Genomic DNA, 15038 nt, shown 5'->3' on the forward strand with positions numbered 1-15038 from the left:
GTGAACAGCTCACTAATGAATGGACATGTGTGAGATTCTCTGTGTAATAATACTTCTTTCACATAGTGTGTCTCTACTCTGTGACTCCCTATGGGTGATGCCTGTGTATGTATGTATATGTGTATCCAGACTGGCATGTTAGGGGAATAGAACAGAGCCATTACAAGGGTATTTGGTGCTCTAGGTGAGTCTTCAGCCTTATCTCCCCACTTGTAGACATTACATAGGACCCCCATAGCCGAGATTTTTTATTTAGCATTTGCAACAAACAATATGTCTCCTGTTGCTCTATAAGTCTTTCATAGCTAGGTTTAGTGTAGGGAGAGGATCTGGGTTCTTGATGTGTGTGTGTTGGGGAGGAATAGCATACCACAGAAATAGGAATGGGGAGTGCAGGGAAGTCCTTTAAGAAGAGAGAGAGAATATCTGTAATTAGAACCAGTTTACATAAGGAGAGGAGCCTAGATTTTCACTGCCGAACAACTAAACTAAACCATCTTTTTACAGGTATCTCCCCTCTTGAGAAAGCTTCATTGGCTCCCAATCCATTTTAGGATCCAGTTTAAATGCGCTTGTGTCATTTTTAAGCTTCTCTATGGAATATTTGGTCCTGTGGTCCCTTTATACTGGAATACCTTTAGATCTTGCCATTCGAGGAATACACAGAGATATAAACTGTTGTTCCCTTCCTTCAGAGGAAATAAATCGGCCGGGAAACTCAGTCAACCTTTCGCTTACAAATTGGTAGAAATGTGGAATGGGCTTCCTGACTCTGTCAGATTGATAGGTCAGTTACAACAATTTTGTAAAGTCCTAAAAACTTTATTATTTACACAATACTTGAACAGTTTACCTAAAAATTCAACAAATTGATTGCTCTACAACACTTATTTTCTCTTATGCTCTTGTTTGCTTTTTTTTGCTGGTCTTTAATTACTTGTGAACCGAGTCGAGCTCCGTTGGGAGATGACCCAGTATATAAATCGAAGACTAGATTAGATTAGACTATTTCAAGAACATGTGCAGTTAAAAGAATCTCTTTGTGACCTAATTATGGTCTGCTCCAAAATCCTTTGGGTGCTCTGTATGTGTGAAAGTATATGTGTTTGCCTGTGACTGCCTTTGGCTGCTATGTGTGTGTGTGCACCCAGCTTGAGTCTGCTCAGTTATTGGGTACCTGGGTGCAGAGGCCCCTTTCCTTGCACATTAATTTGTGCAGTATGTAGAGAAGTGGCCTAGTGGTTAAGGGCTAAAAACCAGGCAAGTTCAAGGTACATTTCCTGCTTCTCATATTGACACTTCTTGTGACATTCAGCAAGCCACTTTGCCCTCCAATGCTTCAGAATATACTTAAATTGTAAGTCTGCTGGATAAGGCAAATGGCTACTGTACCCAAACTGTAACTCATCTTGATTAAATAATCCAAAATTCAAATTAATGCTCTCCCTTTTTCTTGCTTACTCAGTGTTCCATACACTAGAGCAGTGTTTTTCAACCTTTTTTGGGCAAAGGCACACTTGTTTCATGAAAAAAATCACGAGGCACACCACCATTAGAAAATGTTAAAAAATTTAACTCTCTGCCTATATTGACTATATATAAAGTAATTCTCTTGAATAGGAATCAAATAAACACAAAGAAAGTATTTTATAATTACTTTATTACGAAATAAAAATTATAAAATACTTTATTCAGTGCGAAACCTGGGCCTGTTTGGCTGAACACAAAGCTGATATTCTGGCTGGAATCGAAGAAAGACACACACGTAGCTCTTCGTCAACAGCTCTCAGTCTCTCTCTGTATTTGGTTTTTATAGCATACAAAAATAGACATCCTTTTTATTAAACCACAATAGCAGTTTTTAGCGCAGGGAGCTGCGCTGAATGCCCAGCGCTGCTCTTGACGCTCATAGGCTCCCTGCGCTAAAAACCACTATTGCGGTTTAGTAAAAGGGGACCATATTGTAAAATATAGACAGCAGATATAAATTCAGAACTGTGCATAGTAAGTGAAGGGAAGTTTTCATCTCTGGGAATTTACCCAGTTAACTATTAAGTTATTTGGGCAAATTCCTTTGAAAACTGTGGTAATACTGCCTCCACTTTGCTAAATTTAAAATAAAATCATTTTTCCTACCTTGTCTGGTGATTTCTGGTTGCACTTTCTTCTTCTGACTGTGCATCCAATCTTTCTTCCCTTCTATCAGCCTGTATGCTTTCTCTCCTCCACACCTCATTCCCTCCCCCAACTTTTTCTTCCTCTCTCCCTGACCTTTCTTTCTTTTTTTCTGTTTCTCTTCTTTCCTTCTGTTTCCCTGCCTGCACCCTTTCTTTCTTTCTCCCTGCCGTTCCCCAAGCCACTGCCACTGCCGCTGCCATCGGGGAACAGGACCCACCAATGGATAACAGGCCCCAAAGCCGACGCCGACGCATGCTCTCCCTGACGTCAATTCTGCAATCAGAGAGGAAGTTCCGCCCAGCCAGGCAGCGATTGGCTGGCCCGAACTTCCTCTCCGACTGCAGAATTGACATCGGGGAGAAGAAGACTGTTCGGCTCGATAGATTAGATCGCCAAGACAAAGTGAGTCCTGGGTGATCGACTCACTTTGCCTTGGCGAGCTACTGGCGCCCCTGCCTCGGGCCCCCTGTCAGCTCCGGGCCCGGCGGCTCTGCGGCACACCAGGCAACATCTCGCGGCACACTAGTGTGCCGCGGAACAGCGGTTGAAAAACACTGCACTAGAGCCTGGCTGAGGTAACATCCTTATTGGTGAAAGGGGTGGGATTAATGGGTCCTGGTTAGATTTGAATGTCGTTGCTTGCCTTTCCAAACCTGTGCTCAAAATGAGTTACATGTAGGTGCAGTAGGTACGTCCCTACCCCAGAGGGCTTACAATCTATGGCATGAAGGACGAAGTGATATCTAAGTTCACAAAAGAGCAGCAATAGGAGAAGCAGGACTAGAAATTTCTCTCAACCTTTTAAGTAAACCAAAAGAGAATTCAGAACTAGGAGTCCATGCTGGCAAAGGGGCATAAATAAGTAGGACTGGAGGGACCGGTTCCTTATGTTCTGCAGGTAGTTGGCAGCTTTATTCCTACTGCAGGTGCTGTGGCAAAGATAAGGGCATAGTAACATAATAACATAGTAAATGATGGCAGATATAATGGTCCATCCAGTCTGCCCAACCATACATGCTCCATAAATTAATTTAATTTAAATGTAGAAGATGAATGGACAAGTGGGCCTGATTGCGTTGATAAATTCTAAAATATTGGATGCAGAGTATAGGAAAATACTGTAATTGAAATATTAGACACAAAACAATATTACTTATCATTTCCATAGCACTCCTGGATGCACACAACTATGCAGTCAGATGCAATTTATTTATTCAGTTTTCTATACCGTTCTCCCAGGAGAGCTCAGAACGGTTTACATCAGGGGTGTCCAACCTGCGGCTCCGTGAAGTATTTTGTGCAGTCCCAGTCGAGGGCGATGCAGTATTTTCCTCTGCTGTCCCCAGGTGTTTACCATCTTGCCGGCTCCCTCCTCTGTCTTGCTGCAGCATTTGCGCATTTGTGCGTCCCCAGAAGCATTTTTTTCGGCCGATGCAGCCCAGGGAAGCCAAAAGGTTGGATACTCCCGGTTTACATGGATTCATTCAGGTACTCGAGCAATAACTTCCTGTCCCAAAGAGTTTACATAGTAACAGAAAATGACGGTAGATGAAGTTCTGGATGGTCCTTCCGGTCTACCCAACAAGGCAGCCAAAGTTCTACAAGGGTACACCCTTCTAAGCCCTGTTAATGGTGTGACGGTCATGTAAGTTTTGCTTTGATCTTGCCCTATTTTATATAGGTATCCTCTGTGTTTATTCTGCATGATTCTTAAAATTTGGTCATTGTTTTTGTCTCTACCACCTCCCTTGAGAGAGGATATTTCAGGCATCCATCACCCTCTCTATGGAAAAAATATTTCCTGATGTTTCTCCTAAGTCTACCTCCCTGCAACCTCAATTCATGTCCTCTAGTTCTAATGCTTCCCCATCTCTGAAACTGATTTTTTTATACGGTATATTAATACCTTTCAGTATTTAAATGTCTGTATCATGTCTCTCCAGTCCCTTCTTTCCTCTGGGTGTATTAAGTGAGCACTGGAGGCAACAGGAAGTAAAGCAAACTTGTCCAGTGTCATAAAGAGTATCGGCAGCAGTGGGGGATTTGAATTTTGGCTTTCCTGGTTTTCAGTTGTTAGTCTAATCACTAAGCCAGTCCTCTGCAACAACGAGATTTGAAAATGGTGAAAACAGAAAGAGAAAAAGATTCATCATATATTACAACCCTAGAGGCTACACCAGTAGTTGATATCTCAGAGTGAACTAAGGTTGAACATTTGAAAAATCTGCTGAATAACATCAGACCAGGCCATTTCAATTGGATGAAAAAAGTCGAGTTTGTATAAAGGGTGTTTGCTGCTATCTGTATTATTTATTCTAACAAGATGATTGGCTAGTTGCAGAACTAATGGTTAAGAGGAGGCTGTCTGCACGCTTGGCTATGTGTTCTGTCTCCATTATATGTGGGCATTTACTCTATTTCTTGTATAAGAACTAGTATAAGTGTTTATGCTAAGATGTATGAGTGCTCTGTGGACTTAAATCCCCAGAGGGCTTTGCTTCTCCCAGAGAGCTAGGTTGCAACCACAGACCTTAAGCCCACCCCCCTTTCATGTTCAGTTTGAGAGAGAACAGTTGCAATGTTTTGTCAGACTGCATGGCTGTATGAGAACCTGAGTTTAGCTTTGTTCTCCCACCAGGTTTTTCTTCCTTTATTTCTAACAATCTAACACAGCTAAGTTTTATATCTAAGTCTGGAAAACAGTGTTATTTCCACTAGGTGTGGACACACTCCCAGCTCCATTTTTGGATAGGAAAAGCTGGTAGAGTGAGAGGATTCTGTGACAGAGTTGAACTGCCTTGAAGTCATCAATTGTGAGTGTTTATTCTTTACTTCATGTTATTAAAGAAAGTTGTTCAAGAACTTCAGAGTCTGCTGTTAACACTGAGATTACAGAAGTAAGGGTCAATCTAACTCAGAGAAGTCCTTGCTTTCAGTACAAAGCCTGAGGAGACTTCAGAGTGAGGAAATCTATAAAGATTGTTCAGGGAAACTGTACACCATTCATTAAAGCTATAGCATAGTATAGCTATAGCATAGTAAGTGCTGTGATAATTCTGTTCCTATGGGTACAGAGCTGAAGCTGCATCTTGTCTCATATACTGCTCTCCCCTTCCCCCCAAACCCTTTGACTGATGTAGAAAGGAATTTTTAAGTGCATGAGGTACCATATTTGCCGGTGAATAGGACGCACTTTTTTACCCTCAAAATACAGTTAAAATATGGGGCACGTCATATGCGCCAGAACTCCCTGATTCACTGGCAACAGTGCTTTCTCTCCCCCCTTGTGCAGTATGTTTCCATCCCTCCTTCCCATCTCGCCAACCCTCCCATCACCAGGCCAACATGTCTCTGTTTCAAACTACAGTGGCAGCAGCACTATACAGGCTGCTTCATGGCTTTTCCCACCGGATCCTTTCCTATGCCGCATCACTGATGACATCACTGGCGCGGCACAGGAAATGTTCCAGTGGGGAGGCCGCGAAGCAGCCTGTTCAGTGCTGCCGCCACTGTAGTTTGAAACAGAGATATGTTGGCCTGGTGATGGGAGGGTTGGCGGGATGGGAAGGAGGGATGGAAACATACTGCACAAGGGGGGAGAGAAAGCACTGTTGCCAGTGAATCAGGGAGTTCTGGCGCATAAGACGTGCCCCATATTTTAACTGTATTTTGAGGGTAAAAAAGTGCGTCCTATACACCGGCAAATACAGTACCTTGCGGTGGGAGGGTCAGCGGGGTTCTGCTACACAGGATGGGAAGGAGGGATGGAAACATGCTGTGCAGGGGGATGGGTTGGTGGGATCGTCGGGGTTCTGCTGCATGGGGGAATGGCTTCATATTACCATATCTGTTCCACAAAGATCTCGGTACTTTATTTCAGAAATGTTATGACATCTGAAATTCAGTTTGTTTAAGGATGATCTGTAATTTGTTTAAAAATGTAGAAAATTATTTTTCTTAAAAATGTGTACAAAAAAGAGGATGCATCTTATACGCCGGCAAATACGGTAAATGCATTCATCCTGTTCTCATTCTGGCCTTTTAAAAATCTGTATCTGGATGATTTTTGGTAATATAGAACATAAGAATTGCCATATTGAGACAGACCAAAGGTCATTCAAGCCCAGTATCCTGTTTCCAACAGTGGCCAACCCAAGTCTCAAGTACCTAGCTAGATCTCAAGTAGTAAAACTGATTTTAAGTTGCTTATACTGCTTATCTTAGGAAAAAGCAGTGGATTTCCCAATCCATCTCAATAATGGCCTATGGACTTCTCTTTGAGGAAATTATCCAAATCTTTTTAAAACCCTGCTAAGCTAACTGATTTCACCACATTCTCCAGCAACAAATACTGGAGTTTAATTACACATTGTGTGAAGAAATATTTTCTCTGGTTTATTTTAAATCTACTACTTAGCAGCTTCATTGCATGCACCTAGTTCTAGTATTTTTGGAAAGAACAAGTAATTTACATCTACCCTTTCCATTCCACTCTGTATTTTATAGACCTCTATCATATTACTCATGAGCTGTCTCTTCTCGAAGCTGAAGAGCCCAAGCTTCTTTAGTCTTTCCTCAAAGGGAAGTCATCCTATCCCTTTTATCATTTTTGTCACCCTTCTCTGTACCTTTTCTAATTCTGCTATCTTTTTTGAGATACAATGACCAGAATTGCACACAGTATTCACGGTGTAACCGTACCATAGAGTGATATAAGGGCATTATAACATTTTCATTTTTGTTTTTCATTCCTTTCCTGATAATTCCTAACATATTATTTGTTTTCATAGCTGCCACCGAGCTAAGGGTTTCAACATATCCTCATCAATGACACCTAGATCCTTTTCCTGGGCAGTGACTCTTAATGTGGAACCTTATATCATGTAGCTATAATTTGGGTTCCTCTTTCCCACATGTATCATTTTGCACTTGCTCACATTAAACATCATCTGCAATTTTGATGCCCAGTCTCCAAGTCTGCACAAATGAGACTGTGGAAACTCAATGTTCTCAGACCTTGAGTTGTAATTTATTCAAAGTGTTCTTGACAACAACAATAAAAATGATAAACACAATAAAAACTCTATCCACATTTATCAAAAAGAGGACTCAACATGGGCCATGTTTCGGCTAAACACGCCTTCTTCAGGAATCCTAGGGTATGAATTACAGAAAATGTGTGTTAGTATAAATGTGTATGAATGTTTTAAATAAATAAATGGTGTCCAATAAGATGTGAACTACAAGCAACGGTGAGGTACAGGAAAAGAAGAAAAAACTGTGTATACATGTGATTGGTGAAGAGGCATAACCACAAACAGGTTAGAGTGCTAATGGAGAACCAATAATGTCCATGTAAAGGAGTTATGTATTTTTAATATTTAATATGAATGTATGAATTGTGAATTTTGGAAGTCATAAGAAAGTCATACAAAAGAGATTAAAGAGGTAAGAATTAGAAAAGAGAAAGATGAAAGGGGTACTGGTAACATACCAAAATGTAATAATGCAGTCTTTGGTAGATGTGGACAAAATCTGGAATAACCTAAAATCATGCATAATCACAAATGTGAGACCAGACGCGAAATAAAATAGAAAACAGACAAAGGAACAAAAAATGATACAAATTGTGTCTATGGAGGCAAACACTAGTATGTATTATATACTTTAAAAATATACTAAAAAAACAATGCCAGTGTGAATTGCCATGGGAATACATAATGGTTTAACATTGGTTTTTTTTTTGTTTGTTTTGGGTGACTTGCATGTGTCTGTCATTTCTCTGTCATAACCTGCAACCTACTACCTATGAAAATGCTATTTGTAAATCGCCGTTTTAGAAATATTTGTTAAGGATGTAATCTGATTCTGTCATATATTTTATGTATATAAATTCTATGTAATGTTTATGTTATTTGTAACCCGCCTGTGAGGTTTTGGTGGGATATAAGACTTCACAAGAGAGCAGGACTGAGATAAAGGGGTATTTATACAGAGCTGCTTGCACTAGGATGTTTGAGGTACTGACCCATTTAGCCCTAAAGCAGTGGCTCTCAACACACATGGCCAGTCAGATTTTCAGAAAACTTGCAATGAATATGCATGAGATGGATTTGCATGTACTACCTCCAATATATGCACATTTTATCTCATGCATACTCATGTGGATATCATGAAAATCTGATCTGCTGGACATGTCCTGAGGATTGGGTTGAGAACTCCTATCCTTAAAGGATAGCGTGTAATATTTATATTTGGTCCCATAGACTTCCAGAGAATTATATACTAGTGGTATTAACTAAGACAGATCTCTTTTCTAGAAATAGATGCATCCAAACATGGAGGTGTTTAGCAGGAGTGACTATTTCATTAATGTCTGCATTTCTGAGTCATTTCACTTTCCAGTTCTGCAGAAAACTAGAAGAGGAGCAGGATTACGAATGAAATGGGTCTGCGTGCATATGTAATCAGCATTTTATGACTGGAGCTGGAACAGGGAACATCTGAAATACTTTAGCTCCATGTTAAATCTCCCAGGCTTGTGCTAAATACGCGCCTTGTTTATCCCAAAGGTCTCCAGGGATGCTTGCCCTCCTCATATCCCAGCAGCTTTCTTTCCCATCACATAGGGACACAGACATCGAAAGCGAGGATGAGGAAGAATATAACAAGTGAGCAAACTACATTATGGAAAGATACATTGTGACCTGATATGGCAGGCCAGGTCCTTGACCGCCTCATCTCAGATCTAAAACAGCAGCTATATATTCAGGGGCAGTAAGTAGAGAATGACATGATGACAAAATTCATCACCGTTCCCGTCCCCGCGGATAACCGCGGGAAATAATCCCCTGTCATTTTCTAGTGTCTATTTCAACCTCAATCCTTCTACACCAGATTCTTCAAAGCAAAGCTTGTGGGTCAATGGTTGTGCCCAATTATACTCTGATTCTTCCCTCTCTCCTTAAAGAATGACATGAAGATGGTTTCCCGCGGTTATCCGTGGGGACGGGAACGGTGATGAATTTTGTCACCGTGTCATTCTCTAGCAGTAAGCCCACACTTACCCCAAATCCTCTACAGCAGCACATATTCGGTGATGCATTTAATAATCATTAGAACTATTATTCTTTTTCTTCCTTTTTAAAACAATCTCTTTGACAAAGCAACCCCTCCCTTTATGTACTACCCAACCCCTACTATCTCCTTTCTTCTTCTTTAATATGTAACTTTACCCATCCCATTATTCTACCCTCACACTCCAGTACGTCTGGTAATTGTTTGTTCGTCTGTTTGTTTGCTTTATTATATGTTCACACATTTTTATTTTTCTCAATTTTCCCTATCTTTTTAATTCATTGTTAACCAGCTAGATATTAATTTGATGGTTGGTATATCAAAATCAATAAAACTTGGAAACTTGGAAACACAAAGCCTTGTCCACAAACACAAGAAATGGTTAGGGGAAAAAACACTTTATTTAAAATGACAAATATAGCACAAGGTTTTCCATTAGTATAAAGCTGTGAAGCACAGTGTTCTTGCTGCAAGAAATGTCCTCAGGCTATAGCTCTCTGTGAGTTACTGATTCACTTCAGAGAGAGTGTGATGACTGAGGTGAGGCACTGTTGATGCCCAAAAAGGTTTTATGACCAGGGGAGAGGGGCTACCCTGTAGGTTCTCCTCTATGAAGTCCTTTATAGCAGAATGTGCCAATGTGTCGCCATGAAAAAGGAACTGAAATTCTAATGTATGGTGCTATCCAGGGCTGGATTTACATATAAGCTAGACAAGGCACAGTTTAGGGCCTCATGCTTCACTAGCTTGGAAAATTATTAAACTTAAAATTTACTTCCTACTTGATTGAGGTGGGGGGGCTCCTAAATATTACAGCTTAGGGACCACAATATACCTAAACCTAGTCCTGTTGCTGTCTGTATGTTCAGAGTTCACAGGGCAGGAACCTGAAGAGAACCTGCAGATTAGGGAGCCAAAGGAAGGCTTAGGATTTGGGCACGCTGGTTCAGTTGTATGATGGCAAAGTATCAGTGCTTGGTTTCAAAGGTGAGAGCTGCCCATTAACCAAAAGCTTCTTGGGATGCATAGGTTATATACAGGAAACCATCCTCATCCCGGTTCTCAGTATAGACCTCAGCCATGCTCAGAGACATACCCACAAGGCTGCAGTTATTCACCAGGAAATATAAGCTCTGCGAGGGGCCAATGGGCATCCGATTCCTGTGCAAAAGAAGAAGCCCATTCAATCCAAGGATTAGAACAGGAGAGAAGGTTCCAAAGACACCTCCCAGCATATCCTATAACTGTGCTATAATACACTTTTAAATCTCCAAACTGCAACACACAACTCCTAAAATACATCTTGAGCAACATTACAGGATCCCTCACTACAATATACATCACTTGCCCTAAACTACACTCCCTGCCTCCATTTCCCAAAAAACATCTGGCTTCAGTGAGATAATATTTCCCAGGTATAAGAGGGTGTCAAACCTCAACAAACCTACTCTGTTGGAATGGAAAACACTTTGACGCCACTGATAAGGCATGCAGTAAACAAATGAAAATAAAACCCCCTCGGGTGTGCTGCACACAGCATCTCAAATCTGCCCCAGAAAAAGGGTTCTCCAGCCCGCCCTACCATGATCTCCAGGAGTGATTTCTGCTGAACTTCAGTGATGAATCAGTTAGTAGTCTAGGAGGAGATCTTCAAAATGAAATACACAGGAACAGGAGCTATATGTTATTCTGTTAGAAGATGAAAACACTTTTATTTCAAATTTTTTTTAAGGTGAGACTTTAAAACCAATCTGGTGAAACAGATTTAAGAGGTATTGTCAACCTTGATTAATTTGTAATTCCTAGCGTTTGTTCTAAGCTCGTTATATTGTGATCCACAGTGAACTTCATGGTGTCTAGCGGAATACAAAGGATAATATTGTATTATTTGCAATGCCAGATTTCTGCAGAATTCCCTTCACTAGCACACTTTGACATTCAAATTAAAAAAAAAAAAGTATGTGTCTACCATTTTCTCTGCCACTCTCCTCAAAGCCCATCTCATGCAGCCTGTCAATTCCCTTGCCCTGTCTCTCTCTCCTAGTATTAACTCTGTTCCAGCTGATGCTATGGCTATTTAAGCTAACTAATGCCCCAGGTAAAAACTGATATCACCCCCCCATTCTCCCCCAGCAATAGCTATTTCAGCACAACACACCCTTTTTCCTCCATCAAGCATCCCCAGCCCTCAACCCTCTCTCTTTTGTCCTACTCATAGGATGTAGATGGGTGTGCAGGGGCAGTGGTACGGTAGCACTGCTTCATGCTTGGCACCCTGTGTGGCAGCACAGATCACACTACCCAAAGGCAAGCCCTAGCTAATGCCTTTTGAGAAGAGGGGGAATAACCTTAGGGCAAAGGTTCTCAACCCTGGCTTTGGGACACACCCATCTAGTTGAGTTTTCGGACTATCTACAATGAATATGCATGAGATAAATCTGCATGCATCACTCCACTGTATGAAATCTATCTCATGCAGATTTATTATGGGTATCCCGAAAATCTGATTGGCTGAGTGTGTATCAAGGATTGGGTTGAAAACCCCTGCCTTAGGGGATTGGAAGAGGAAGACTGAATGAAGTGGGGTGGAAATGAATGCTCTAATAGAATTCTGAGTTTAGGGAGTTTAAGCCTAAGGGAAGCTTGGAGCTGTCAGTGGCACCGATCTCTTCCAACTGCTACCACATGTAGCCATGACCATCGTCAACACTGCCATGCCAGAGGTCCTGGCAGGTGTATGATTCTGCTGTGCAGAATGGTAAAGTGAAATCCCTAAAACCAGAAGCTAGAGTTAGGATGAAATCTCAACCACATCTTTGAGAATTTTTTTCAGTATAGTAGTTTAAAATCAACATTACTGAGTATGATAATATGCTATTTTGAAAGGCAGAACAGTTGATTTTATTTTTATGGCATAGATTCCCTCAGGAGGAATCAGTTTGTGCAGGGAAGGAGAGAAGTGACAAGAAAACATACAGGAAAAATCCTCTGTTCCTCCCACCTGTACCCATCACCAGGGCAGATTCTGGGGTCAGGGCAGGATTAACCAATAGGCCAAGTAGGCATGTGCCTAGGGCCCGGAATTGTCAGGCGGGTCCGATGAAGCAGGGCATCAACATTGTTTTTTCCAAACTGCGATGGGTCCCTCCAGCATCGATCGGCAATGCGGGTCCCCCCCCCCCATCGACGGAAAGTAAGACAAGCAAGCAACACGGGTAAGAAAGGCAACAGGAACTGTAATTGTGCAAGCAATGCTGCTTGCCCAAAGCTTCCCTCTGACGCAGCTTCCTGTTTCCGCCTGGGCGCATGGTGGGGTGGGGAGGGGTAGAGGGTACTTGTGTGCCTAGGGGCCCTTGATGAATTAATCCTGCCCTGCCTGGGGTAAAGGAGAGGATACTGCAAATTCCCAAATACAGCAGAGAAAAGAAGGAGGGAGCACTTGAGACTGCATCAGGGAGTTCTTACTAGCTTTAAGGACCTTTCAATCCCAGTTCAATAGCTGAAGGACATGCAAACTTCTAGCCAGAAAAGATTAGGTCAAACTGTTCATGGAAGCTGGAATACAGCACCAATTTGATGGGAGGGGGAGGAGGAGGAGGAGGCTTTTTATGACCTAGAACCCAAGGCCCCTAGCTAAGAATCTTGTAGATCCAGGCAGTTATCTGTAGCACTCTCAATTAGCAGCACAGTACTAAACAGACCTTTAGAAAGAGAAGAGTGGCAGCAACAAATTGAACCCTCTCCAAATTTATGGATGATTAGGGATGTACCCTCCTTTGAAGTTGCAAACCATGTGTGAGGTAAGCCTCTGTCAATGACTCAGATGGTCAGCCTTTTAATAGCATGACAAAGCCACTAGAGATGCCTTCAGCTGTGACATAAATTCCTTCTAAGTAGGGGGCTCAATTGCAACTCCTCCTGAATCCTCTTCAAAATCAGTAGCCTTTTCTCTCCTCCCACTGGCCCTTCTTCAGATTGCTGCCTGGGGACACAAACTTAACTGACACATCTGAACTTATTACATTACATTACATGAGTATTTATGGATCGCTATTATGCCCCAGAAGGAGTTCAATACAATTTATAATTTAGAAGAGCCTGGCCATGTCCAGGATTTACATTATTTCATTAGGGTTCATGACACAGATATCTTGGTTTGTGTTCATGGAGGTATATGTTTATGGTATATGGTTTGGAGAGAAGATTAGCCATATCTGGTGTTTTAATCATTTTATTATGAATCTCAAGCACTTGGTCTTCAGCAATGGGGCAGAATTGAGGTAACAATATGGTAGTCTGTTGATAATTTCCTACTCTTGGGAAGTGGGCTCTGGAGAATGGGCTGCAGCTGGCAATATTGCATGTCACCTCACCTGATAATAGCCATAAACTGTCCCAAGGTCAGCTCTTGTGGCACCAGAAATTTCATCTTGTCTAAGACAGGTAAAATTTTCTCTTTGGGATAACGCTCCACAATTACCTGGAATACAGAGAGATGACTCCAGAAACAGTAATATACATCCTTGTCCCCACCCCAAGAACTGCCATCTTACAGGTGTCAGTGAGGCAGCTCAGGACCCTGAACTTTGCAACTTCTACTCACTGGAAGCTTCCGGGGAAACTTCTTTCTCATCCCATTCACCTCATCCCTCCTCAGAGCTGAAAAAGAGAGAAAGCTAAAACTGAACACATTTCCCCAGCAAAGGAGCAGCAACACAACATAACACATACAAGCCATGCAAGGATCATTATGCCCCAATTCGGAAGCACAATACAATATACATAGCCAATGCAAAGATTCTGTAAGCATTACAATATCTGTGTACTAGAGAAGCATTGGGATCATGATGTTAAGAGAATTGTGGAGTAGAGAATGACAGGGGGACAAAATTTTCCCCGTTCCCACAGGAACTCAATTTCCCATCCCTTCCCAACGAGTTCTTTTCCTGTCCCTAACCCATTCCTGCAAGCTCTGACCTCATCTGCAATCATAAGTGTTCGAGGATTGTGCAGTTAAGGCGGAGCTTCTAAATCATATTAAAGCCACACAATTGCAAGATATGCAGTGCAAGGAAGAGGCATTGTAGATCAATTTGGAAAGAGGGAATGGTGTGATATGCAGGTTTCCTTCACAGATGAAAGAAGTGGACAGATTTAATAGTAGACATTCAGAATCTATCTAAAAAAGGGGAAGTTTTACTAAAAGGTGATTTTAACATGCCAGATGTTGATTGAGGTATCCATATTGTGGTGTGTTCTAGAAGTAGGGAGATCCTGGATTCTCTACAAGGAGAACTGTTCCAGCAGTTGGTAGTGGGAAGGGGTTATACTGGACTTAGTGCTTACAAATGGGGAAAGTGTTTCTGATGTTACAGTGGGTAATCATCTGGCATCCAGTGATCACTGCATGGTACGGTTTAATATTAAGATGGCTATAGAGAGGGTTTATTCAAAAGTAAAAGTTCTAGACTTTAAAAAAAACTAACTGTTCAGATGGGGGTTTACGTGAAGGAATTGTTGTCTGACTGGGAATGTCTAGAATGAGTGGATAAAACTGAAAGGAGTAATTGTAAGGGTGACTAACCTTTTTTGTGAGGCAAGTAAGTAAGAGGAAAAGAAGGCCGCTTTGGTTTTCAAAAGTAATAAGGTAAGGAATAAGAGGATAGCTTTCATAAACTAAAAAAGATCACAGAAAGAGGAAGACAGGCAAAAATATCTTGAAAAGTTAAGAGAGGCAAATGGAAGAAAATATAGCTGCCACAATAAAATGGGGAGACAAGACA

General features: G+C 41.5%; 1 protein-coding gene across 3 annotated transcripts in view; it reads right to left on the bottom strand.

The window, feature by feature from the left end:
• Positions 1-9648: 9648 nt before the first annotated feature.
• Positions 9649-15038, bottom strand: part of LOC117365603 (microtubule-associated proteins 1A/1B light chain 3C-like) — a 60850-nt gene continuing 55460 nt past the window's right edge. For 2 of the 3 annotated variants that reach the window (XM_033956149.1, XM_033956151.1), the window contains 3 exons: positions 13859-13914; positions 13629-13735; positions 9649-10416 (listed from right to left, as the gene is read on the bottom strand). In XM_033956149.1, coding sequence (XP_033812040.1) covers positions 10257-10416; positions 13629-13735; positions 13859-13914 — 323 coding nt within the window. In that variant the 3' untranslated portion in view covers positions 9649-10256. Of the gene's footprint in view, positions 10417-10837; positions 10904-13628; positions 13736-13858; positions 13915-15038 lie in introns of all 3 variants that reach the window. The other variant, XM_033956152.1, reaches the window with a different exon arrangement.

Source organism: Geotrypetes seraphini, chromosome 8, assembly GCF_902459505.1.
Source record: "Geotrypetes seraphini chromosome 8, aGeoSer1.1, whole genome shotgun sequence".
NCBI lineage: Eukaryota > Metazoa > Chordata > Amphibia > Gymnophiona > Dermophiidae > Geotrypetes > Geotrypetes seraphini.